At 47.6% G+C, this 26,607-nt stretch overlaps 1 protein-coding gene across 5 annotated transcripts in view; it reads right to left on the bottom strand.

The window, feature by feature from the left end:
* Positions 1-810: 810 nt before the first annotated feature.
* The window catches only part of PDZD2 (PDZ domain containing 2), a 559,801-nt gene continuing 534,004 nt past the window's right edge, over positions 811-26,607 (bottom strand). For all 5 annotated transcript variants that reach the window (XM_063959280.1, XM_063959260.1, XM_063959270.1 and 2 more), the window contains 4 exons: positions 18,478-18,579; positions 15,966-16,221; positions 5,814-5,945; positions 811-1,460 (listed from right to left, as the gene is read on the bottom strand). In XM_063959280.1, the coding sequence (XP_063815350.1) occupies positions 1,294-1,460; positions 5,814-5,945; positions 15,966-16,221; positions 18,478-18,579 (657 nt within the window). In that variant the 3' untranslated portion in view covers positions 811-1,293. The remainder of the gene's footprint in view (positions 1,461-5,813; positions 5,946-15,965; positions 16,222-18,477; positions 18,580-26,607) is intronic.

Genomic DNA, 26,607 nt, shown 5'->3' with positions numbered 1-26,607 from the left:
CAGATAAGCAGGTGTGTGTGTATATGTGTGTGTGTGTGTGTGTGGGGGGGCCAAGTAAAGTCACACAGATAGGTATACCGTAGGGACACAAGTTAGTTACATGTACGTCTAGTCAGTCAATGTTCAGTAGTACAGCAGGCGGACCGCTTGGGGAAAGAAACTTTTGAGGCTTCTGGTGGACCTGGCGGGGACGGCCCTGTAACGCCTGTCTGAAGGAAGCAAGTTAAACATGCTGTTGCCGGGGTGTAGCTGGTCCTTTACTATCTTCATTGCCCGCATTTTAGCTCTGGACAGGTAGTCCTTACCCTAGTCCTTACGTTATTTTTAGCTTTGCTCCAGTTTCGCGTGTCCCAACCTCCATGATCTGATCACAGCGGCAGATTTTTCACAAGCGAGGACTATAGTGTCCTAAGGAGGAGTTTAGCAAGCACTTAAAAGTTTTGCAAGAAAACAATAGAACAAAAACGAAACTGAATTTTGGCTGCTTTAGAAACATAAATAACATTATTTACTTACAACATGTCATGAAATAGGAAAAATAATAAAAATATAATAAAGAGACATGTACAGTCATCGCAGGAATGACGTAGAATCTATACCGGAGAGGTCAGTACGGGCCAACCGTAAATTATTAATTTGAATGAATGTTCAAAATATATATGGAAAAGTTTCCGTACACTGGGGCAGATGTATTAAGCCTGGAGAAGTGATAAAGCAGTGATAAGAGCAAGGTGATAACGCACCAGCTAATCAGCTCCAATATGTAAATTGTCAGTTAGGAGCTGATTGGCTGGTGCCTTATCACCTTGCACTTATCACTGCTTTATCCCTTTCTCCAGGCTTAATACATCTGCCCCAATGAGAGAACTGAAGATGCATGACACTATATCAACGCATGCTACACAGAAAACGTTCCGCTGCTGCTGAAACGCCCCCTGCATTGTCCAACAGCAGTTAGCTCCTGGAAGTTTAGCGCAATGTGGTTGTTTAAATTGAGTAAAACAATATTTCCACTAAATAGAATAAAGTGTTCAAAAGAGATATAAATAAATGTACTATTCAAGTGTAATCACCACAAAGGAAACTGAGACCTGTTGGCTGTCACCGTATGGGCGCAACGTCCAGTGGCGCAGTCACCGCAGAGCGGCTATCTCCCAGGGGCTGGCAGGAAAGCTCTGATTAATGTTCACGTCATGTAACACTGTAAACTTCCCCGGCAGCTCAGGGTTGGCCAGCGGAATCACCGCCCTGCAGATTGATAGGGTCCTCGTTGTGTATGAGAAACCGCTATTGTCACACCGCAGTTCTGTGCTTCCTGATGAGCAACTGTACCGGCCCCTCGGGGACGGACTTAATTATATTCCAGGCGTCGTAGTGCATGAGGCCAATGAGAGCTTTGCCGCCGATTGAAATTATTTCGTCGCCGGCTTCTATCCTCCCAGCCTGCTCAGCGGCGCCACCTACAGGCAAAATATAGACTAGTTTTAGTAATAGTTGCAAGTTTTTCGAAAACATTGTAAAAAAAAACATACACAATAGTCAGTCAATGGAACACGGGACAGACCTGGCGAAGGCTACAAAGTAAAAGTAAACACTCTCCAGGTTCCATCATGGATGAACAACTGCACAATGCAAAGAGATTTTTAGGAATAAGTTAATGAACTTCCAATACGACGTGTATCCTGATAAGTTATACTGTAGGCTGAAAGCCAGCTGGTCTGTAACACGTCACACTACGGCGCGGAATGTCACGTTTTCCTATTAGTGAGCGCATAAGACATATTCTAAATCATTCCTATACCGAATAGAGATACCCAGTCATTTCCCGGGCATCGGGTAACCGTATAGAGATACAGGACGACGTACGTTTTAGAGTGATGGGATTTCAGACCAGAACCGGCAGAGACAGTGTCCTAATGCAGTCGGCATATAATGAAAGTAGACAGACTGTCACTGCGCAGAGACTCTGCGGTTACAGCGATGCCTGTGGCACTATGACAGCAGAATCACTATAGTGTTACGGGGGAACAACTTTTCTTAAAAAAGAAACAAAAAACCCCTCTGGCATCACCTTTGTAGACACGGTATGATGTAATGGGGATAATAAACATATTAGTCACTGTAGTTTTCCCTGTAGCAGACACTATGTAACAGCATGAAGAGTGCGAGTCTTAGCATGCACTGTGCACACTGTACTGATAAATCACCCGGGACCCCCTACCAGAGACAGAGGGGGCAGCTGTGTAATGCAGAGAGAGAACAATCTGGTTTATGGGAATACAGTATATCCTGAGAAGAAGTTACAGGATGCAGCGTTCCATAGTGTGATCATGTATTCTTCTATGGCTCTGCTCTTCTTTATGAAGGATTGGGAGAATGTGTTTTTCTACCCAATGGAGAGATGCCATACTACACATGGCATAGGGCCAGCAGATGTGTGTAGCAATGCAGAGTGCCCCATATTGTATCCTTCTCTTCTTCTATTACAGAAAAATACCCCAGTGCTGATCAAGGTCAAATCTAGGCATGACCTCACAGTCATGTGAGTGGGGGTCACGTGCTCTGTGGGGGGTGCTCAGGTGTAGATGTGGCAGTGTCCTGTGGGTGATGCAGAGGTGCAGATGTGGTGCTGCTCTGTGGATGGGGTCAGGTGCAGATCTGGCGCTGCTCTGTGGATGGGGGTCAGGTGCAGATCTGGCGCTGCTCTGTGGGTGATGGTCAGGTGCTGATCTGGCGCTGCTCTGTGGGTGATGGTCAGGTGCAGATCTGGCGCTGCTCTGTGGGTGATGGTCAGGTGCAGATCTGGTGCTGCTCTGTGGATGGGGGTCATGTGCAGATCTGGTGCTGCTTTGAGTGGCGTTTAGGTACAGATGTGGCGCTACTGTGTGAGTGGGACCCAGCTACAGATGTGGCGCTGCTCTGTGGTGGAGCTCAGGTGCAGATTTGGTGCTGCTCTGTAGGTGGGGGTCAGGTGCAGATCTGGTGCTGCTCTGTAGGTGGGGGTCAGGTGCAGATCTGGTGCTGCTCTGTGGATGGGGGTCAGGTGCAGATCTGGCGCTGCTCTGTGGGTGGGGGTCATGTGCTGATCTGGCGCTGCTCTGTGGGTGGGGGTCTGGTGCAGATCTGGTGCTGCTCTGTGGGTGGTGCAGAGGTGCAGATCTGGCGCTGCTCTGTGGGTGGGGGTCTGGTGCAGATCTGGTGCTGCTCTGTGGGTGGTGCAGAGGTGCAGATCTGGTGCTGCTCTGTAGGTGGGGGTCAGGTGCAGATCTGGCGCTGCTCTGTGGGTGGGGGTCTGGTGCAGATCTGGTGCTGCTCTGTGGATGGGGGCCAGGTGCAGACAGTGTCGGACTGGAGCATGAAGGGCCCACCGGGGAAATGCAGTGGTAGGGGCCCATGCTTAGAGGCTTGGCTAACCATTAGTGCACGATCTGGGCCCCTTGAAAAATATATAAAGTAAATACTGCTAGTACTTGCATCATTATGTACCAGATTAATTACAGCAATGTACTGTAGAAAATATACCATAGTCCTGTGCAGTATAATGTAAAATATGCATAATATATAATTCAAGTGCACAATCTAGAACCTCATCCCTAGAGGAGTGGGTGGGACCCCAGGAAGTGGGGCCTACCGGGGGTTCCCCCTGTACCCCTATGGGCCAGTCCGACCCTGTGTGCAGATCTGCTGCTGCTCTGTAGGTGGGGGTCAGGTGCGAATCTGCTGCTGCTCTGCGGGTGCGGGGAGAGGTGCAGATCTGGTGCTGCTCTGTAGATGGGGGTCAGGTGCAGATCTGGCGCTGCTCTGTGGGTGGGGGTCTGGTGCAGATCTGGTGCTGCTCTGTGGGTGGTGCAGAGGTGCAGATCTGGTGCTGCTCTGTAGGTGGGGGTCTGGTGCAGATCTGGTGCTGCTCTGTGGGTGGTGCAGAGGTGCAGATCTGGTGCTGCTCTGTAGATGGGGGTCAGGTGCAGATCTGGCGCTGCTCTGTGGGTGGGGGTCTGGTGCAGATCTGGTGCTGCTCTGTGGGTGGTGCAGAGGTGCAGATCTGGTGCTGCTCTGTAGGTGGGGGTCAGGTGCAGATCTGGCGCTGCTCTGTGGGTGGGGGTCTGGTGCAGATCTGGTGCTGCTCTGTGGGTGGTGCAGAGGTGCAGATCTGGTGCTGCTCTGTGGGTGGGGGTCTGGTGCAGATCTGATGCTGCTCTGTGGGTGGGGGCCTGGTGCAGATCTGGTGCTGCTCTGTGGATGGGGGTCAGGTGCAGACAGTGTCGGACTGGAGCATGAAGGGCCCACCGGGGAAACGCAGTGGTAGGGGCCCATGCTTAGAGGCTTGGCTAACCATTAGTGCACGATCTGGGCCCCTTGAAAAATATATAAAGTAAATACTGCTAGTACTTGCATCATTATGTACCAGATTAATTACAGCAATGTACTGTAGAAAATATACCATAGTCCTGTGCAGTATAATGTAAAATATGCATAATATATAATTCAAGTGCACAATCTAGAACCTCATCCCTAGAGGAGTGGGTGGGGCCCCAGGAAGTGGGGCCTACCGGGGGTTCCCCCTGTACCCCTATGGGCCAGTCCGACCCTGTGTGCAGATCTGCTGCTGCTCTGTAGGTGGGGGTCAGGTGCGGATCTGCTGCTGCTCTGTGGGTGCAGATCTGGTGCTGCTCTGTAGGTGGCGGCCAGGTGCGGATCTGCTGCTGCTCTGTAGGTGGGGGGAGAGGTGCAGATCTGCTGCTGCTCTGTAGGTGGGGGTCAGGTGCGGATCTGCTGCTGCTCTGTGGGTGGGGGGAGAGGTGCAGATCTGCTACTGCTCTGTAGGTGGGGGTCAGGTGCGGATCTGCTGCTGCTCTGTGGGTGGGGGGAGAGGTGCAGATCTGGTGCTGCTCTGTAGGTGGCGGCCAGGTGCGGATCTGCTGCTGCTCTGTAGGTGGGGGGAGAGGTGCAGATCTGCTGCTGCTCTGTAGGTGGGGGTCAGGTGCGGATCTGCTGCTGCTCTGTAGGTGGGGGGAGAGGTGCAGATCTGCTGCTGCTCTGTAGGTGAGGGTCAGGTGCGGATCTGCTGCTGCTCAGTGGGTGGGGGGAGAGGTGCAGATCTGGTGCTGCTCTGTAGGTGGGGGCCAGGTGCGGATCTGGTGCTGCTCTGTAGGTGGGGGGGGGGGGGGGTGAGGTGCAGATCTGGTGCTGCTCTGTAGGTGGGGGGAGAGGTGCAGATCTGGTGCTGCTCTGTAGGTGGGGTGGGGGGTGAGGTGCAGATCTGGGTCTGCTCTGTAGGTGCGGATCTGGTGCTGCTCTGTAGGTGGGGGGTGAGGTGCAGATCTGGTGCTGCTCTGTAGGTGGGGGGAGAGGTGCAGATCTGGTGCTGCTCTGTAGGTGGGGGGGGGGGGGTGAGGTGCAGATCTGGGTCTGCTCTGTGGGTGGGGGCCAGGTGCGGATCTGGTGCTGCTCTGTAGGTGGGGGGGGGGGGGGGGGGGTGAGGTGCAGATCTGGGTCTGCTCTGTAGGTGGGGTGGGGGGGGGGGGGTGAGGTGCAGATCTGGGTCTGCTCTGTGGGTGGGGGTTAGGTGCAGATGTGGTGCTGTCCTGTGGGTGGTGCGCAGGTGCAGACCTAGCAGAGTTCCACTGGTGGAGAGCAGGTGAACACCTGATACATTACTCTTGCTGCTTTTCTGAGCCTGAGCCCAAAGCAGCTGCCTCGTTTCCCAGCGGCTCATCCTCTTGTTTGTGTGCAATTACTTCATCTTTACTGTATTACTGTAGTAAGAACTTTGATGACGTGACATGAGGCGGACAGTTACATGAAAGACATACCTTTAAAAATCCTTTTGATAAAGAGCGGCCTGTCCCCATAAATAGAAGCTTTTCCTCCATCCAGGCTGAAGCCGAGCCCTGCGGATGTCTTATGAAGTTCCACACAAACCGCATCCAGCAGATCCACATTAGCTGCAACAAAGGACAACATGTCATTAGTGCCCTATTGTTCCCCTGTGCATCCGGCTGCTGCACCTCGTGTAAAACTGATTCCCAGAAACACCGGCCCTGTGTATGGCAGGCTGTAATTATATGGGTGCACCGTACTAAGCCGATACTGTTACTAATTACTCAGCTCGCACAGAGTGTCTGTATTATACGCTGAGACACAGAATTAAACTGGACCCACAGCAGGAGGCATGAAACACGGTAACATGACGGCAATGCAGCCCATTACAGTGCAGGGAAAACTTCAGCGACTCCTTTAAAATGATCTGTTAATACTGTATAAATATGATTTCAAACGTGACCTGATCGCCACCTCTGTCCTATCCGGAGAGAAACATTAAACTACTGTAGTAACAAAAAGATGACATTTTTCAATTTTAAATTTGATCAACAACTACCGACTGTTAAGATTAAGTGACCCTCTTAGCTTTAGACAGCGGTGACGTCTTCATAAGCATCAGTGACATCAGTTTATGTCCCCATGCCTGGGGGTGACTTGCACAAATGGGGTTAGGCCAAGACTCTGACCAGGCCAATCCAAAACGAGGTCTTCCTCATCAACCCTCCCGATGTAAATTTACTGGTGTATGTGGGAGTGCTATATACCCCCTAATTCTGTTTAGCTCCAGCTCCGTAGACCCCGCCCTGATTCTAGTCTGTAGAATTTGGCGCTACGATCTAGAATTTGCTTTTCGCGCAATGGATGTAAAGCTTGCAGTGCCTGAATACACAACGTCAGCCCCCCCCCCCCCGCCCCCCCCAATGTAACACCCGTCCCCCAGGCTTGTCCGTTGGATAGAGGTACAGGTCTTGCATGTATTCGTCACTCTCCGGTCTGTTGTTCCCAACACAAAACTACACCAGTCTTCCTTCATAGCGACAAATGCTCTGGGATACGACATAAATACAGTATAATTTTAGGAGACGTGATTACATCTAGAGAAGCATATATTATAGTGACAGGATTCGCTGCGGTCCAAAAAAAGGCTTGAAGCACAAATGTCAGTCTGACCGCGGGAAGATAATACACTGCGCAAAAAAATAAAGGGAACACTAAAATAACACATCCTAGATCTGAATTAATGAATATTCTTATTAAATACTTTGTTCTTTACATAGTTGAGTGTGCTGACAACAAAATCACACAAAAATTATCAATGGAAATCAAATTTATTAGCGCATGGAGGTCTGGATTTGGAGTCACACTCAAAATTAAAGTGGAAAAACACACTACATGCTGATCCAACTTTGATGTAATGTCCTTAAAACAAGTCAAAATGAGGCTCAGTAGTGTGTGTGTGGCCTCCACGTGCCTGTATGACCACCCTACAACGCCTGGGCATGCTCCTGATGAGGTGGCGGATGGTATCCTGAGGGATCTCCTCCCAGACCTGGACTAAAGCATCCGCCAACTCCTGGACAGTCTGTGGTGCAACGTGGCGTTGGTGGATGGAGCGAGACATGATGTCCCAGATGTGCTCAATTGGATTCAGGTCTGGGGAACGGGCGGGCCAGTCCATAGCATCAATGCCTTCGTCTTGTAGGAACTGCTGACACACTCCAGCCACATGAGGTCTAGCATTGTCTTGCTTTAGGAGGAACCCAGGGCCAACCGCACCAGCATATGGTCTCACAAGGGGTCTGAGGATCTCATCTCGGTACCTAATGGCAGTCAGGCTACCTCTGGCGAGCACATGGAGGGCTGTGCGGCCCCCCCAAAGAAATGCCACCCCACACCATTACTGACCCACTGCCAAACCGGTCACGTTATGTAAATGTATCACCTCAGTTGCATTATTAGGATCCGGTTTGCAGTCTCCTTCCTCACAGAAGCTGAATGAGAAAAATCCAGCACAACCAGTCTTTCAGAAACCGCGTTGGCTCCTATCACCTAGGTATCTGCTATAATACATCCCTGAAGCCTCTCTAATGCTGTATCCTGATTGGAGCTCTCCCCAGCACTGTAACACATGCAGAGCTTTCAGCCGTGTAGCGGGCGTCCTGCCTGCAGAGGCCCAGAGACTCCGCACATTTTCCCCCAACATGTTTCTCTATATTTCTACAGGATTAGTTATGGCCGCAGAGTGGAACGTAGAAAAACAAAGTTGTCATAGGAAATGTGCTGATATCTAGGCGCGTTTCACCACTCACCCAGTGACCCAGGCATTTAGGGAAGGTGACAGAACAGGTACCCAGGGCCCTAAGCAACCCCATCTCCTGCATCTAACCCCCCTATAAATGAACCAATTGGTACCTGATTACTTTGTATTGCACTGGTGTCTGTACATAGAATTTGGCGCTTTATATGTTTATTACAGCGCAAACACCATATATTATTTGTTTGTAGTATATGGGCGCTGGGGTGTGAGCTGACATACTCCCTCTGTGTTCTCTCTACAGGCTTCCCTGTGGGTCTGTCCCCTTTATTTGGCCGGTGTGAGTGTGGGTGTGTCGGTACTACGTGTCGACATGTCTGAGGCTGAGTGTTCCTCCCCGGAGGAGGTTACTGGGGGCGCAGAAAAGGATTTGGGAATGAATCTGTCTGCTCAGCCGACTGCTGATTGGGTGAATATGTTGAGTACACTGAATGCGAATGTGGCTTTATTGTCTAAGAGGCTGGATAAATCTGATTCTCAAACACAAACATGGAGGAAATCCATAGAGGACACTTTGTCTCAAGTACAGACCCCCTCAGGGTCACATAAACGTTCATTTACCCAGATGGCAGATACTGATACCGACACAGACTCTGATTCCAGTGTCGATTTCAATGAGGCTACTTTACATCCAAAGGTAGTTAAGAGTATTCAGTACATGATTGTGGCTATTAAAGATGTTTTGCATGTTTCTGAAGAACCCCCTGTTCCAGATAAGCAGATTTGTTTGTATAAGGGAAAAAAGCCTGAGGTGTCGGTTCCCCCCTCTCATGAACTGAACGCTCTTTGTGAAAAGGCTTGGGAGTCGCCTGACAAAAGGTGGCAGATTCCCAAGAGAATTCTTATGGCATATCCTTTCCCCTCTGACGACAGGGAGAAATGGGAGTCGTCACCCAACGTGGACAAGGCTCTATCCCGATTGTCCAAAAAGGTGGTGCTTCCGTCTCCTGACACGGCTGCCCTCAAGGATCCGGCGGATCGCAAGCAGGAGACGACATTGAAGGCCATTTTCGTTACTACTGGTGCATTACTCAGACCTGCTGTGGCGTGGGTGAGTAGTGCTATTGCTAAGTGGGCTGATAATTTAGCTTCTGATATGGATACCCTTGATAAGGATAACATTCTTTTGACTCTTGGTTATATCAAGGACGCTGCAGATTACCTAAAGGATGCGGCGAGGGATATTGGCCTCTTGGGATCAAGAGCCAATGCCATGGCGGTCTCGGCCAGGAGGGCGCTGTGGATTCATCAATGGAATGCTGATGCTGACTCCAAGAAAGCTATGGAAGCTCTTCCTTTTAAAGGTAGTGTCTTGTTTGGTAATGGCCTTGCTGACCTGGTGTCTACCGCTACTGCGGGTAAGTCATCTTTTCTTCCTTATGTTCCCACACAACAGAAAAAGGCGCCCCATTATCAGATCCAGTCCTTTCGGCCTAATAAATACAAAAAAGGAAAGGGCTCGTCCTTCCTCGCTTCAAAGGGTAGAGGAAGGGGAAAGAGGTCACCTGCCGTGCCTGGCACCCAGGACCAAAAGTCCTCCCCCGCCTCTACCAAGTCCACCGCATGACGTTGGGGCTCCCCTGCGGGAGTCCGTGCCGGTGGGGGGCCGTCTCCGATTCTTCAGTCAGGTCTGGGTTCAATCGACCCTAGATCCTTGGGTCTTAGCCATAGTCTCCCAAGGGTACAAACTGGAGTTTCAGGAGATGCCCCCCCCCCCCACCGCTTTTTCAAGTCGGTCAAGAAAGGGAAGTAGTAAATGCTGCAATACAAAAGCTGTGTCAACAGAGGGTCATCGTACCGGTTCCCCAGTCCCAACAGGGGGAAGGGTTCTATTCGAGCCTCTTTGTAGTGCCGAAGCCGGACGGCTCGGTCAGACCGATTCTGAACCTAAAATCCCTCAATCCATACTTGAAAACTTTCAAGTTCAAGATGGAATCTTTTCAAGCTGTGATCTCCAGCCCAGAAGGGGGGGATTTTATGGCGTCAGTCGACATAAAGGATGCCTACTTACATGTCCCGATATATCCTCCTCATCAGGCCTTCCTAAGATTTGCGGTGCAGGATTGTCATTACCAATTTCAGATGTTGCCGTTTGGGCTTTCCACGGCCCCGAGGGTTTTTACCAAGGTAATGGCGGAAATGATGGTACTCCTTCGCAAGCAGGGGGTCACAATTATCCCGTACTTGGACGATCTCCTGATAAAGGCGAGATCAAAGGAAAAGTTGCTAAGAAATGTGGAACTCTCCCTGTCTGTTCTGCGACATCACGGTTGGATTCTAAATTTGCCGAAGTCTCAGTTGATCCCGACAAATCGGCTGCCCTTCTTGGGCATGATCCTAGACACGGAACTACAGAGAATGTTTCTTCCGGCGGACAAAGCTCTGGAAATCCAGACCATTGTCAAGGAACTTCTGAGACCGGCAAAAGTGTCGATTCATCAATGCACTTGAGTGCTAGGGAAGATGGTTGTGGCTTACGAAGCCATTCCGTTTGGCAGGTTTCATGCCCGGGTGTTTCAGTGCGATCTGCTGAACAAATGGTCCGGGTCTCACCTACACATGCACCGGAAAATAAGTCTATCTTCCAGGACCAGGATTTCTCTCCTGTGGTGGCTGCACGGTTCTCACCTCCTAAAGGGGCGCAGTTTCAGAATCCAGGACTGGGTCCTGCTGACCACAGATGCAAGTCTCCGAGGCTGGGGTGCAGTCACACAAGGGAGAAGTTTCCAGGGAAAATGGTCCAGCCAGAAATCTTGTCTCCACATAAATGTCCTCGAGTTAAGAGCCATTTACAACGGCCTCTTGCAGGCGAAGAACCTTCTTCAGGGTCTCCCTGTCTTGATCCAGTCGGACAATATAACAGCGGTGGCGTACGTAAACCGCCAAGGCGGAACAAGGAGCAGGGCGGCAATGGTGGAGGCCACAAGAGTTCTCCGCTGGGCGGAACAGCACGTGAGCGCTCTGTCAGCAGTCTTCCTTCCGGGCATGGACAACTGGGAAGCAGACTTCCTCAGCAGACACGATCTCCATCCAGGAGAGTGGGCTCTTCATCAAGAGGTATTTGCAGAAGTAACAACGAATTGGGGAATTCCTCAAATAGACATGATGGCGTCTCGCCTCAACAAGAAGTTTCCGAAGTATTGTTCCAGGTCAAGGTACCCCCAAGCCAGTGCAGTGGACGCCCTGGTAACTCCGTGGGTGTTTCAGTCGGTGTATGTGTTCCCTCCTCTTCCTCTCATTCCAAGAGTGTTGAAGATTATAAGGCGAACAATGGTTCAGGAAATACTCGTCGTTCCCGATTGGCCACGGAGGGCCTGGTATCCGGATCTTCAGGAGTTACTAGTAGAAGATCCTTGGCCCCTTCCTCTACGAGAGGACCTGTTACTGCAGGTGCCATGCGTGTTTCCGGACTTACCGCGGCTGCGTTTGACGGCGTGGAGGTTGAAAGCCAGATCCTAGCTCAGAAAGGTATTCCCGGGGAGGTCATCCCCACTCTCCGTAAGGCTAGAAAGGAGGTCACGGCGAAACATTATCACCGTATTTGGTGAAAATATGTGTCGTGGTGTGAAACCAAAGTGGCTCCTGCGGAGGAGTTTCATTTGGGTCGTTTGCTCCATTTTTTCCAGGCAGGCGTGGATGCAGGCCTGAAATTGGGTTCCATCAAAGTGCAAATTTCAGCTTTATCTATTTTCTTTCAAAAAGAATTGGCCGTCCTTCCTGAGGTTCAGACTTTCGTGAAGGGAGTGCTGCATTTCCATCCTCCATTTGTGCCACCCGTGGCACCTTGAAGTGGTGTTACAGTTTCTTATGTCTCACTGGTTTGAACCTTTGCGAAAGGTTGAGTTAAGTTTCTCACTTAGAAAGTGGTCATGCTTGTGGCTTTGGCCTCTGCTAGAAGAGTGTCAGAATTGGCGGCTTTGTCTCACAAGAGCCCGTATTTGATTTTTCATGTGGATAGAGCGGAATTGAGGACTCGTCAAACAATTTCTGCCGAAGGTGGTTTCTTCGTTTCACATAAATCAACCTATTGTGGTACCGGTGGCTACGGAGGCTGTGGCAGTCCCAAAATCTCTTGATGTCGTGAGAGCTTTGAAAATTTATGTCGCCAGGACGGCTCTTGTCAGGAAAACGGAAACACTGTTTGTCCTGTATGCCTCCAACAAGATTGGAAATCCTGCTTCCAAGCAGACCATTGCACGCTGGATCTGTAATACGATTCAACAAGCTCATTCTTCGGCTGGTTTGCCGTTGCCGAAGTCAGTAAAGGCCCATTCCACAAGGAAAGTGGGCTCGTCTTGGGCGGCTGCCCAAGAGGTCTCGGCACTTCAACTTTGCCGAGCAACTACGTGGTCGGGTTCAAACACTTTTGCTAAGTTCTATAAGTTTGATACCCTGGCTGAGGAGGACCTCATGCTTGCTCAATCGGTGCTGCAGAGTCGTCGGCACTCTCCCGCCCAGTCTGGAGCTTTGGTATAGACCCCATGGTCCTTTTGGAGTCCCCAGCATCCTCTAGGACGTAAGAGAAAACAGGATTTTAATACCTACCGGTAAATCCTTTTCTCCTAGTTCGTAGAGGATGCTGGGCGCCCATCCCAGCGCGGACTGTTTCTTGCAGTTTGTATTGCTACTTGTTGTTTTCGGTTGCACAAAGGTTGTGTATCAGTTGGGTTCAGCTTGTTGCTGTTGTTAGTTCATACTGTTATCTGGTATTCCTGCTATTCCAGTTGTACGGTGTGTTTGTGGTGTGGGCTGGTATGTTTCTCGCCTTAGTTTAACAAAAATTCCTTTCCTCGAAATGTCCGTCTCCCCTGGGCACAGTTCCTATAACTGAGGTCTGGAGGAGGGGCATAGAGAGAGGAGCCAGTTCACACCCAGTCAAAGTCTTTTCGCGTGCCCATGTCTCCTGCGGATACAGTCTATACCCCATGGTCCTTTTGGAGTCCCCAGCATCCTCTACGGACTAGGAGAAGAGGATTTACCGGTAGGTATTAAAATCCTATTTTTTCTTCTGCTTTCTAATTACATTTAGTTGTCAGGCATAATTTCCACTTCAACGAGTCCTTATGCTTAATACACTACCACTTCCTATTAATGGGTTGTCCAGGTCGGCATTATCATGGCTTGTGATTTATAGAGATCCTGAGCTGCAGCAAGCGCTGACGGAGGAATTACAGTCTTACAGCGCTGTATAACTAATGACATTACATGAGCTTTGAACACCAGACAAGGACCCTCCTCAGCATAATCTGGGGAACATTCCAGCCCACAACTAAACACTTCAACCTGTGTAAATATCCCAGGACAAGCGCCCGGCACAAAGGGGACTTCTAGCTGTGTTTTCAGAGCTCCGGCCGCACCAGGGCGTGTTCCGTGATTGCGCTTTAATGTACAGTAGGAGAGGAAGCGGCCTGTACTTTCTACAAGCTCCGGCCTTCTTATATTCCAAGACTAACAAGAAAAGGCATTAAGCTAAGTCTTGCAGAAAGGCCGGGCCCTCGCCGGGGATCGTCAGGGGGATATACATTAGGGGGAGGCATTCCTGAGTGATATGGAAGGGGGCCTTACAGGTTTGTACTCCGGGAAAATGTACAAAGACTTAACAGTATCCCACGGCTTAATGTACTAGTGTAAGTGTGGAAATGAGCGCTACAGTCCTTGGAACATTTCCCGACATACTGGAATCTTCCCTGAGCCAGTTACGGTGAGAGAGGGACATCCCTATACTGTAATGTAGTACATTTATAGGAGTTATGCCATATACAATCCATGGGTAAAGAAAGAATGCTCTTTAGACGGGAGGTTATCAAACCTTCGATAAGAGAATAACTGGAGAAGTTTCCCATAGCAACCAGTCAGCTAGGAGTTGTGTTCTGCAATAGTAATATGTGCACTGCAGTGAGTATATCCTGTCGGAAGTGGTAGGTGCTTTGTTTCCAACAGCGTGTTCATGGTACCATGGCAAAGACTTTCCATAGACAGTTACAGCAGACATTCCCCCTAGCGTGGAACCTAATAATGAATTGTCCCGCAGTCCTGACATGTGTCAACTTGTCTGTCCCCCAACAGCCGGAACATTGGTGTGCTTAATGCTGCAAGGGTCTATCTGGGCAGAGAAAGGGAGTTGGGGGGCAGCCTGCCCTAAAGTGACATGCCAGCCCCCCCCCCCCCCTCCCGTTTCTGTGTTGCCGCTAAGCTACAGACACAGTGTTCATAGTTGCTATAGGACAATGTAGGAGATGTGATCATTTACAGCCAAAATTAAATGTAATGTAAGTAAATAAATGACAAACTTGTAATATAACAGGAGAAGAGAGGCCATGCTTAGTCACTGACAGAGGAGCGCTGATACTGCAGGGCTTCAATAAGTCCCGGGACGGTGGCCCCTCTCCCTATCAGACTCCTCCTGATGCTTCTGCTTGAACAAGGTGAGCGGTGCTGGGTGAGGTTCTCTCTTACTATAGTTGTATATAAGAGCAGGGAGGAGTCTGCGCTCAGAATAAACGTCAAGTCTCACCACGTTCCATGGCACAATTATAACAGCCAAGGAGAGTAACAGACAATATCATTTATCTCTTCACGTTCCAGCAGTCTCCCCCTAAGGTACCTACATGTTTAGTTCTAGGTGCGATGAGGTGGGATGAGAAAATGCAGCCTCTTTACGTAAAGTCTTGGACAATCCCTATTCAGCCTCCATTATAACATTATGTATTATTGCTAGTGATAGATTAATGTATTGAACCACAAATTTTCATTTCCACAGACAAAGTTAGTTAAACCTACAATTGAACAGTGATTTGTTCTAAACGAGGATTAACCTCCTACCAATTATTCGTAACACCATGGCAGTGGCATGGTTGCACAGTGGCTAACACTGCTGCCTCACTGTACTATATGTATGTTTACCCCGTGTTTGTGTGGGTTTCCTCTGGGTACTGGTGTCTTTGTGTTCTGATACGGTTCAACTATAATGGTGTAAAATGACTGTGTGGCCTTACCAATCTCTGTAATGTAATGTCTGTAATACCACAAGGGATCGCCGGTTACATGTGAGGTCCTGCATGTATATATGAGATAATGGACTGCCTACTGTAAGTTATATGGATATTAGAAGTCAACAATAGTAATGTTATACAGAGTTACTAATGCACATGATAGGAGTTTATACCTCTTATAGCACCACTTGCATGATCATACAGTGGGCAGAACATGTGACTGAAGGGGGCGACAGATGGGTGACTGAAGCCACATTTATAAATGCGCTGCTGAGGTACTTATCCCAGTAGCTGCTACAACAGAACATGACTGCGTTATTATAGGACTGTGGGGTACATTTACTAAGCAGTGATAAGAGCGGAGAAGTGAGCCAGTGGAGAAATTCCCCCATCAACCAATCAGCAGCTCTGTATCATTTTATAGTATGCAAATTATAGATGTTACTTCAGTGCTGATTGGTTGCCATGGGCAACTTCTCCACTGGCTCACTTATCCGCTCTTATCACTGCTTAGTAAATGTACCCTTATGCCCCGTGCATGCATCAGAGGAGACGTTACAGACCGCGGCCATTCTATAACGCCCGTCTGCAATAATATTCATCCTGTGTAAGCCTACAGATTTCTACACAGCAAATATAACAGAGAATCGCCGGAGGTAGCCCAAGGCCGGAACCCAGAGGAGAATCAGCCTGATGACTTGTGGAGAGATCTGGATGGGTAATATGTATTTCATTACTTTCCACAGCCTGCGAGAAGTCTCCCAGTGATAATGCAAAACAAATGTCACTACCCCGAGAATTCTCATTTTCCATGTGTCCCGGGGTTAACCTCCTACCTGGGTGTGTTGCCATAGTGACATCCCTTCCAGATGTGGCGTGTCTTCCTCCCGAGGCAGACGTGTCTGGTCTGTACGGCCGCTCCTTCCTGATCACAATGACAGATTCCCGGTGCAGCTTGGCCCTGTGCAGGGCCCCTAGAGCGTCGCCGTGGGCTGCACCGCGCAGGGAGCAGCCGTTGATGGAGAGTATGCCGTCGCCTCGCTCAATGATGGCCTCCCGCGACGCAGCTGCTTGGGAGAATACTCTGTGCACCTGGAAAAATGGATAATATTTTACATATGCAAAAAAAAAAAAAAAAAAACACCACAGAAGCCAAAAACAGCGTGCAGTGGCTCACGTAGGAGCCCACAGTTATACATAGCCTGTAATGATTTTTAGGGCCAGATTTACTAAGCCTTAAACAGTGATATAGTGAAAAGTGATAAAGCACCAGCCAATCAGCTCCTGACTGCCATGTCACAGGCTGTGTTTGAAAAATGACAGGAGCTGATTGGCTGGTAGTTTATCACTCTGCACTTTATCCCTTATTAAGGCTTAGTACATCTGGCTCTTAAGTGAAATTTGATGGGGAATTTAAAAAATCCTGAACAATTATACTATGGCGATATAAATAAGCAGTCATGTGACCACTGGTCAGAGCCGGCCCTAGGCATACGGAAACAAGGCAAATGCATAGGGCATTTGGTATGCCTAGGGGCACAAGCAGCTTGTGCTGATTAAAATAATATGCGGCATACCTACAGTATATTCCATGTGTGACTGTGGCTGTATCGGCATACAAAATGCTACTATACAGTGTATTCCTGGAAATCACTAACGTAGCATTTCGTATGCAGATACAGCCACAGTCGCACACAGAATATAAGCATGCCGCATATCATTTTAATCAGCAGAAGCTGCTCGTGCATCCTAGCCACATAGTAACGCAAATAAGATGTTTTTGCTTTTTTTAGTTAAAAAAGGCGCCCGACGTTAGCAGAGCAGCCAGCTGACTCACGCCAGGCATCTCCTACTGCATGGAGTATTGAGGCAATATGTATGAGGACACATCTGTATCCAAGCAGAGGCAGAGGTCACAGTGTTAACGGCCATGTAAGTGCTGTGTGCGGGTGGGTTGGTTGTGCAGTAGTGTTCGGCATATGTGTAAGGGGCATTATGTGTGTCATGTATATAAATGCATTAATAATGTGCGGCAAATATGGAAGGGTCACTATGTGTGTCATTATGTGTATAAGTGCACTAATAATGTGTGGCATATGTGTAAGGGACATTATGTGTGTCATTATGTGTATAAGGGCATTAATAATGTGCGGCATATGTGTAAGGGACATTATGTGTATAAGGGCATTAATAAAGGTTGGCATAATGTGTAAGGCACATTATGTTTATGAGGACATTAATAATGTGAGTCATGTGTAAAGGGCATTACTGTGTGGTATTATGTGTATAAAGGCATTACTAATGTGTGGCATTATGTGTATAAGGTGCTCTACTGTGTGGCGTAACGTATAGAAAGGGCACTATTATGTGGGCTAATGTGAATAAAGAGCAATATGGTGTGGTGTAATGTGAATAAAGAGCAATATGGTGTGGTGTAATGTGAATAAGGAGCAATTCAGTGTGATGTAATGTGAATAAGGGGTACTACTGTGAGGAGTAATGTTTATAAGGTAAAGTGTTACTACTGTGTGATGTAACGTGAATAAGGGACACTATTGCATGATAAAATGTGAATAAAGTTGCACTACTGTGTGGTGTAATTTGAATTGGGTGTACTATTGTGTGGCCATGCCCCTTCCCAGCAAGAACACACCACTTTTTGGGCTGTGCACCGAATGTGCGCACTGTTCCTATTTAAAATATAGGGGATATGAGCCAAAATGAGGACTGCTATGACTATGGGGTGATGGTGCTGAGAAAGGGGTGCATGATCAGAGGCGGAACTAGTGGTGGTGCTAGGAGGCACCAGCCAAAATCTTGCCTAGGGCATCATATTGGTTAGGGCTGTCTCTGCCGGGTGGTCTTCACGTTGCCGAATGTCGGGATCCCAGTGCACAGTATACCGGCGCCGGAATCCCGACACCCGGCATACCGACACATTCTCCCTCGTGGAGGTCCACGACCCCCGTGGAGGGAGAATAAATAGCGTAGCGCGCCACCGTGCCCGCAAGGGGTTCATTTACGCTATGCCGGCAGTCGGGCTCCCGGAGCCGGTATGCTGGTCGCCGGGATCCCGGCCGCCGGCATACCATACTACACCCGCTCTGCCACTGGTGGACACGGCAAGACACAGGTAAACCCCAGTAAGTGTGGGAAACAATGGGGCTCTCACCTCTCACTGATCCCGTGTGCCACCACTTGAACCTCTCTTTATCTTGCTATCTATAGTTACAGTTCTATATAATAATGTACATTATAAATCCCTACACTTCATCTTATTACTGCCTGTGTTAAAAATGCTGACACTTTACATTTACAGTTAGAGTTAAACACGTGAAAATCACTTACTGTGACCGACTTCTGCTCCAGGTCAACGCCTCCGGCAACGCTGAAGCCCAGACCGGCCCCCTCCTCTTTACTAAGTACTACAAAGTAGACGTCTTCTTTTCTCTGCCGGAATAAAAACAGCATTGTCATACATGAGACTCCGAGCCCTTTCTCTGCCATTATATTACACCATAATAACCGCTGCATAATAATTATTGTAATAAAAAATATAATTTCATAATGTTTGCGGTTATTCACATTCTCGCTAATTAATGCAAACCTGTATGGTAAGAGAAGATGACATACATCCAAATGTATAGTCCCTCCCAGGCAACCCCCGAGGCCCAAACCCTTCACCATGCCTAATCAACACAAGCGAAATGCGTGATGCGAAACGCGTGCATATAGGTATTACATGCCAATGGTAGGACTTTTATGTACGATAATTTCCACAATGCAACAGCCAATAAATGGCATCAGTATCGTAACCAGAAATTACCGGGACTCTAAGTATATAGCTATAAATTAGCTCTTGCACGCCGCAACACCACATTCACTAATATGCGCTGGATACAAAAACGTGGCATGTTGTGTTTTGTATAGCTGCAACACAACGGTCCGAACCTTTACACTGAACATATTTGTGTTTGCATACAAACAGTATTTCATGCAATATTTAAAGGCTCACATGTAATTCAGTCCTACGGTTTTGAACGGCGGTTTTATACAGTAGCAATAATTGGTCGCTGCAAACTCGTCCTCTTCACATATTTAAGTGTTGGGAACAAGTTCATTTTAACACAATCTTTATGATAACAGCAAATCAAGCTTCCTGCGCTATTTGGTTAACGCAACCAGAAAAAAATAAATTAAAAAAATCACCCTCTTTTTTATTATTGTGTAAGAACCCGTCTAAGAAAACAACATTTCGAATCAGACACTTAGGGGGAGATTCAATTGTTTGAAAAGTCAGTTGGGTGTCTGTTTTTTCCTATCTCATAGACAGGAAAAAACAGACACCCAACCGACTTTTCAAACATTTGAATTCCCCCCTTAGACTGCATTCCACGTAAACCCTGGAAGTGGACGCAGATGATAACCTTGCAAGACCGAGATATTGTCATTAGTCAGCGGATATGAAACCGGATAACCCTAGACAACAATAGGCGCTGCAACGTCTACACTTCAGGGTATATTTATATACAATATATAGTCTGCCCTGTAAAATGAGTTGGAACACTACATTACAATAATAGTTAAAACAGATTAAAAAACACAAATAATAAGTCTACAACCTATAATTTAGGGACAAGTGAAGAGATACAGGGAGCCGAAAGCAGTAATTACGCTGGGCCATACAGAAGGTTAATCGTAGCTTTTGTTGCAGGATATTCATCTCAGCCACTAAAACCACAGCAAAGCAAAAGCATACAACGCCACGGCTTATACCCTGCCAACAAAAGATTGCATTTATTACAAACAGTAACCCAATTCCCACACTAAACCTAGATGTTATGAGCTGAAACGTGGATACTAAACCACAAATGACTTAAATTATCATCTAGTGATAAAAAAGAGATTTACTAGGTCAAAAATATATAATCTATTGGGACTGGGAGCTTGTCGGCTGGAACACGTAAGAGAGACCAAAATTAGTATATAATAAATGTAAATACGTAGAGTCCGCGGTTATTAGGTCAACCAGCGGCTACGTTCTCATCTCAGTCCCAATACCCCTTATTGTTTACTGTGAGAAATTGTTCACATACTATGAACTTACTGGGAAATACCTTGGGAAAATCATTATCCTCCAGTCACCACTGTAGTATAGCCAGGTCTGGGAACTGCAGACACCAATAGCTTAGAGGACATGGACTGAGATTATTAAACGGGGGGTCTTACTAAGCTGCAGGAATGCTGAATACAGCCATGATGACACTTCCTAATGTCACGTTTATATTGCAGCAAATTCACCCATTTCTAAGCAGATTAAAACCCATGCAAAAAATAGCATTTTAATGTGCAGAAATCTCAGTGTAATAAAACCACTCGCATACTGCACATAAATGTGACACATAAAACTAAGGGGGTCATTCCGAGTTGAAAGCTCGCTAGCAGTTTTTAGCAGCCGTGCAAACGCTATGCCGCCGCCCACTGGGAGTGTATTTTAGCTTAGTAGAAGTGCGAACGGTTGTATCGCAGAGCGGCTACAAAGTTTTTTGTGCAGTTTCAGAGTAGCTCAAAACCTACTCAGCATTTGCGATCACTACAGACTGTTCAGTTCCTGTTTTGACGTCACAAACCCGCCCAGCGTTCGCCCAGCCACGCCTGCGTTTTTCCTGGCACGCCTGTGTTTTTCCGAACACTCCCTGAAAACGGTCAGTTGACACCCAGAAACGCCCACTTCATGTCAATCACTCTGTGGTCACCAGTGCGACTGAAATTCTTCGCTAGACCCTGTGCAAAACTACATCGTTCGTTGTGGTCGTACGACGCGCGTGCGCATTGCGCCACATACGCATGTGTAGAACTGCCGTTTTTTTAGCCTGATCGCTGCGAACAAATGCAGCTAGCGATCAACTCGGAATGACCACCTAAGACAGCCCCTAGCAGACTATCAGACATCACAAGTGCAATTCAGCAATAGGGTTTTAATGGCAGGAGTTCCGAAAATGCAGAATGGGGGGGCAGGTACCTGCAGCACGGGTGCCCTTGGCTGGCAAATACACAATATAGATTTTCACAGTCTCACTGCTCCTTTATATCTCATGCAGCTACAGTGATAAATGACTAAGGAACGTCTTGCCTTGCTGTAGATTCTATCTAGAACCTTAGTGCTCGTTATTATAGGTCATCGTTTAGTTCAGTGCATTCAAAGTATATTAGGGGTAGGCAATGTGTAGCATTCCAGCTATTGTGGAACCACACATTCCAGCATGCCCTGCCAGAGTTTTGCTGCTAGGGCATGCTAAAACGGTGGCAGGGCATGCTGGTATGTGAAGTTCCGCAGCAGCCGTAGTGCTACACATCGTCTAACCTTGCAATCCATGCATACACTGGGTGTGGTTCATTAGGTCGACATACATTGTGTCGACCACGTTTGGTCGACATGCATTAGGTTGACATGACCACTAGGTCGACATGGAAAAAGGTCGACCTGAGTTTTTTGTCATTTTTTGGTGTTTTGTTCGTAAAGAGACGGGGAACCCCAATTAGTGCACCGTCAACCCTCGCATGGCTCGCTTTGCTTACCGTTCCAAATTGTAGTCCCCGTGGATTGTTAAGTATGAAAAAGGTCAAACAATGAAAAATATTGGGAAAAACGTGTGTCGACTTTTTTCCATGTCGACCTAATGACCGCCATCCACATACACTACCAGTAGAAATGTAAATAAAAATTATCCCATGTTTGAAATTAATCAGAACACACAAATCCCTTAAAAAGGGCCTCTCCTGGCATGACTGGCGCAGTGGGAGGGGTCCTCTCCCTGCAATATCTTGGGCAGGTATCATGTAATTTGTTACTAAAGACCCTTTATTATATGTTCTGCTTCCTCCAACCAGCCGCAGTACTCGTAGGACAAGCTGAGACATTATAAGAGTTACTTTGGAAAAGGTACAATTAGGTTATATTGTATAAGTAACTTTATCTATGTTCTGAGTGTTATTAGCAGCTCTTTAATAGAAAACAAGTTTTGGATTTGTGGTTCTTTAACTAGGCGACATGACATTACATTTTCAGCAAATCGTTTGGCAGAACAAACCCGGCCAGGTCGTCACACTTACTGTCAGAGCAGCCAATTCTGTGAAATGCAGAACTCAGGTTCCAACACGGACCTCAAATATGTCCTTTCAGCGGCTGCCAGACAGCCGTCCTACTGGTCCAAACCATAAAACGTATCACATCTCCCAGCCTAGGCCTTCCCGAGAGCTTCTGTCCACCCGTAGCTGGCTGCCCTGCTCCTGACACCACTCTAGTCTATGACTGCCCTTGCTGAGGCCAACACTACAGCCTACGAGGGGGAACCGGTACACACGGAATCCACTCTGTATGCCCAACACCAGCTACTGGGACTCGCTAAGAAGAATCATACTCTGTAAAGAAAACACTTCTGCAAATCAATGAGTTAGGTCAGATGTATTAAGCATATTGTGCTGTAAAATCCCCCCCAAAATGGTTTCTGCACAGATTAAATTTCCCCTTTATGCGTGAAGAGGGATTTTTTTCGATTGCAAAATCTGCCCCCATAGATTTCTATGGGGACTGCGAAATTGCAAGATGCACCCAGCTTCGCTTTTTGCAGCCTATCTCCCAACAGCTAGTTCCATTTGTGTCTGGCGCCAGGAACCAAAAGGATCCTTCTCTGGTAACCGACGCTCGCACAGGTGCCGTACAATGGGGGTAATTCAGATCTGATCGCTGGGCTGCTAACTTTGCTGTCCTGCGATCAGATAGTCGCCGCCTCCAGGGGGAGTGTAAATTCGCAGTGCAAGTGTGCGATCCCATGTGTACGCCGAGCCGAAAAAATCCACTTTGTGCAGTGTGTGCGCAGCCCAGGACTTACTCCTCCAGTGCGATGAGAAAAGGCTGATCAGGGCCGGAGCCGACGTCACACACCCTCCTTGAAAACGCTTGGGCACGCCTGTGTTTTTGCGGACTCTCCCTGTAAACCAACCACAAACGCCTCCTCTGTGCGATCGGATTTTTCGCACCATCCTGACGCTGACCGGCGATGCCCTTTGTTGTTGTCCGACGTGCGTGCGCATTGCGGTACATACGCATGCGCAGTAAGGACCTGATCGCCCGCTGTACGAAAACGCACAGCAGCGATCGGGAATGAATCAGGCCCAATGTCTGCGCATTCAGAAATCCAGGTCTGAACTCAGTAGTATATAGACGTGATAGTGATACACAAACATCTGTGCAACACTTTTGCCTGGTCTGTGCGCTCCTGCAGCGGTTGTGAACTTTGCACGGGGCGCCGCAATACGGCAGTCTACAATAATTTCATGGCTGAAACACAGGATTGGGCGCTTTGAATTCCAGAAGGGCAATTGGCCCTGCGTATACGGATGTGTCCGAAGAGGGCTATTACCACCATCTTAGCTCATGGTAATGAAACTTATATATGTATTTCAAAGTAACCACAAACTGGATCAGGTCTCTAGGTCGACAGTAACTAGGTTGACACTATCTAGGTCGTCCACTATTGGTCGACAGGGTTTCAGGGTCGACAGGGTTTCAGGGTCGACAGGGTCTCTAGGTCGACAGGGTCTCTAGGTCGACAGGGTCTCTAGGTCGACATGAGTTTTTTTTTACAATTTTTTTCTTTTTTTTAACCTTTTCATACTTAACGATCCATGTGGACTACGATTGGAATGGTAATCTGTGCCGAGCGAAAATGTGAGGGGACACGGTGCACTAATTGGGGTTCCCGGTCACTCTACGAAGAAAACGACACCAAAAAAACATTAAAAAATGCATGTCGACCTTTTGACCTGTCGACCTAGACCCTGTCGACCTAAAGACCCTGTCGACCTAGTTGCTGTCGACCAACAGTGGTCGACCTAGTTACTATCTACCTTCCATACCACACCCCCACAAACATGCACTTCTACAAATAATCCAAAAAGTATTCACAACTGTTGGATATTGATGCACAAATCCAGCTATAGTGGTAAACTGGACTACCCTCCTGCATGCACCTCTTTAATGAGGCGGGTGGGGGCAGAAACCATCCCAATCGTTGGCAGACTCAGTGGGTAAGAGCCATTTTAATTAAAAACATAATTTAACGAATATCCATAAGCGAATAAACAACGGATGCAAAAACATGTTGGATCCCAGAATCCTCTTCACCTTGGGTAAGTCACTATGCTCCAGAGACGGAAGATTATTCCATACGCCTAACGGAGCAGAAAAAGCGCCCTATAGGTTCCCCGTCCGCCACAGTGAAAAATTCTCTGCGTCACCCAAAAATAGACATTTTAGAAGCATTTGTAATGTGCACCCTTTCTGCAACGCCAACACTATAATAGCACTTCACCAAATACCAGAACAATGAAATCTTTTGGCAGCCGTTCTCAGGATCTACTGATGTCTTACAAAACTGGCCAATAAATTGTGAAATGCCTTACCACCCAGACATCTCCAGCAATCTGTGTCCAATCAATGCCTAAATCTTACATATGGGGGTAGAAGAAAAAAAAAAGAAAGACAAAAACTATTTCATCTAATCTGGAGAAAGTAATTAGAACGTTTTCTCTAAAGAGGGTAAAAAATATGCAACGTAACCTGCAGCCGCCCCAAACCACAAGTATGCATAATAATATTTATATTGGTGCGAGGGGAAGGGGGGCCGCTGTACAGCAGCGTAGACAAGTTTTTGGTTTCACAGTCTGCTTCCTGTGTGGTACGTTTCCAAGCACTTATTAACAAATGCAATATTCTTTTCAGCAAGCTAGAATGTACAAACGGGGGAACGGGAAGGTCCTGGCACGCCGTGTCCCCGCTGACGCCATGCGGAAAGCCGCGCTGCAAAGTCACAAACGGATATATACATTTTAGGTCCCAAAAGCCACTGCAGGAAAACGTTTCACTTCGCCACGATCACCTCGCAGGGCTGATTATAATTATGGTCTATGAAGATATTCTTATGCTAGCGTGCACTGGGAATGTCACCGGTCTGGTTTTGAGATTTCCTATTTGCAGGGCGGTTCTGAAATTAATTACCACCTGGACTCATCACCCACCCAGATTGCCCTGGGCTTGGCTGGCAGCTAATCTCCTGAAGCTCTATTAAACCTGTCAGTAAATCTCTCTGACTGACACCTCTCTCAGGCTGTCTACACCCAGATAAGGGACTCGCTGACACGGAAGCTGCAGGAAGTGGGATGTTACACGAGGCTGAAGAAGAGAGTATTGACTGCATAGGAGAGAAAAGAGTTAAACATCTGGGGAGGGGTGGACCTAGCTGTTAGGAAAGTACAGCCTTTAAGGGGAGGGCTTGATATATATAGGGAAGGCGAGGCCATTTTACGTCTCTTGGTGATTTGGTTTCCCTCCCTCCCGCCCTGGTAGTTGGAGATTGTGGCACGTGGTGCTTTGGCTCTAAGTTGTTGGCTGTTTTCGTTGGCTATTTATTGGCGGAAAAGAACGGCAGTTTCGTATGGTAGAGAAAACTGTAGTGTTTTACAGTTTGTTGTGGTTTAGGTGCACTCACCTCCATCGACTTATGGCCGCTTGACCACCCATCCGGGAAGGCAGCGGCAGGGCACCCAGGAGCGGTGGGTAGCCACTGTGGGGGTTGAGTTGTCACCTATTACCGGTTTATGGTAAGCTTTTAGTAAATTTATAGGATTGAGTTATTTAAGTTAATTTAGATTAAGGAGCCGTTCTTTTGGGCCGCCACCATATGCCAGATGGAGCGGCATATTAAATTAATCTCTTTTTATTACAGGTTTCCTAATGGTTAGGGACAAATAAATAGCTAGCAATTTTCTGCCAAATTCAAGTCTCAGTGTCGTTATTTCTGGTTATGATTATGAATGCTTTACTTTCAAAGAAAGGGGTCCACCAAATATCACTAAGATGTTTAGTTAGCTTCTTATTCGGCCAGCTTCTTATTCACTTCTTATTCAAGCTCCAGCTTCTTATTCACTTCTTATTCGAACTCCAGCTTCTTATTCAGATCATTCAGTTTCGCAAGGGTTAATGAGTCTTCTGTCACAAATTTGACACCTGAAATCAACAGAGTAGGGTCCCTTGCATGTGACCCACTTGTATTTTGCCTGGCCCAACACTGTTTTGGGCATGAAATACACTGGCAAAGTGGGCACACACACCATATTTTGCCATTTTGAATAAGTAGCTGTAGTTTTGCAAGGGTTAACTAGTCTTGGGCCACAAATTTGACCCCCAAAAACAACAGAGGGTGGTCACTTACATATGACGCAGTTGTATTTTGCTTGGCCCAACGCTGTTTTGGGCATGAAATACACTGGCAAAGTGGGCACACACACCATATTTTACCATTTTGAATAAGTAGCTGTAGTTTTTCAAGGGTTAACCAGTCTTGGGCCACAAATCTGACACCTGAAATCAACAGAGGGTGGTCACTTACATATGACGCAGTTGTATTTTGCTTGGCC

This window comes from Pseudophryne corroboree, chromosome 1 (genome assembly GCF_028390025.1).
Source record: "Pseudophryne corroboree isolate aPseCor3 chromosome 1, aPseCor3.hap2, whole genome shotgun sequence".
NCBI classification, from domain to species: Eukaryota; Metazoa; Chordata; class Amphibia; order Anura; family Myobatrachidae; genus Pseudophryne; species Pseudophryne corroboree.
This window is presented reverse-complemented; position numbering and strand designations above follow the sequence as displayed.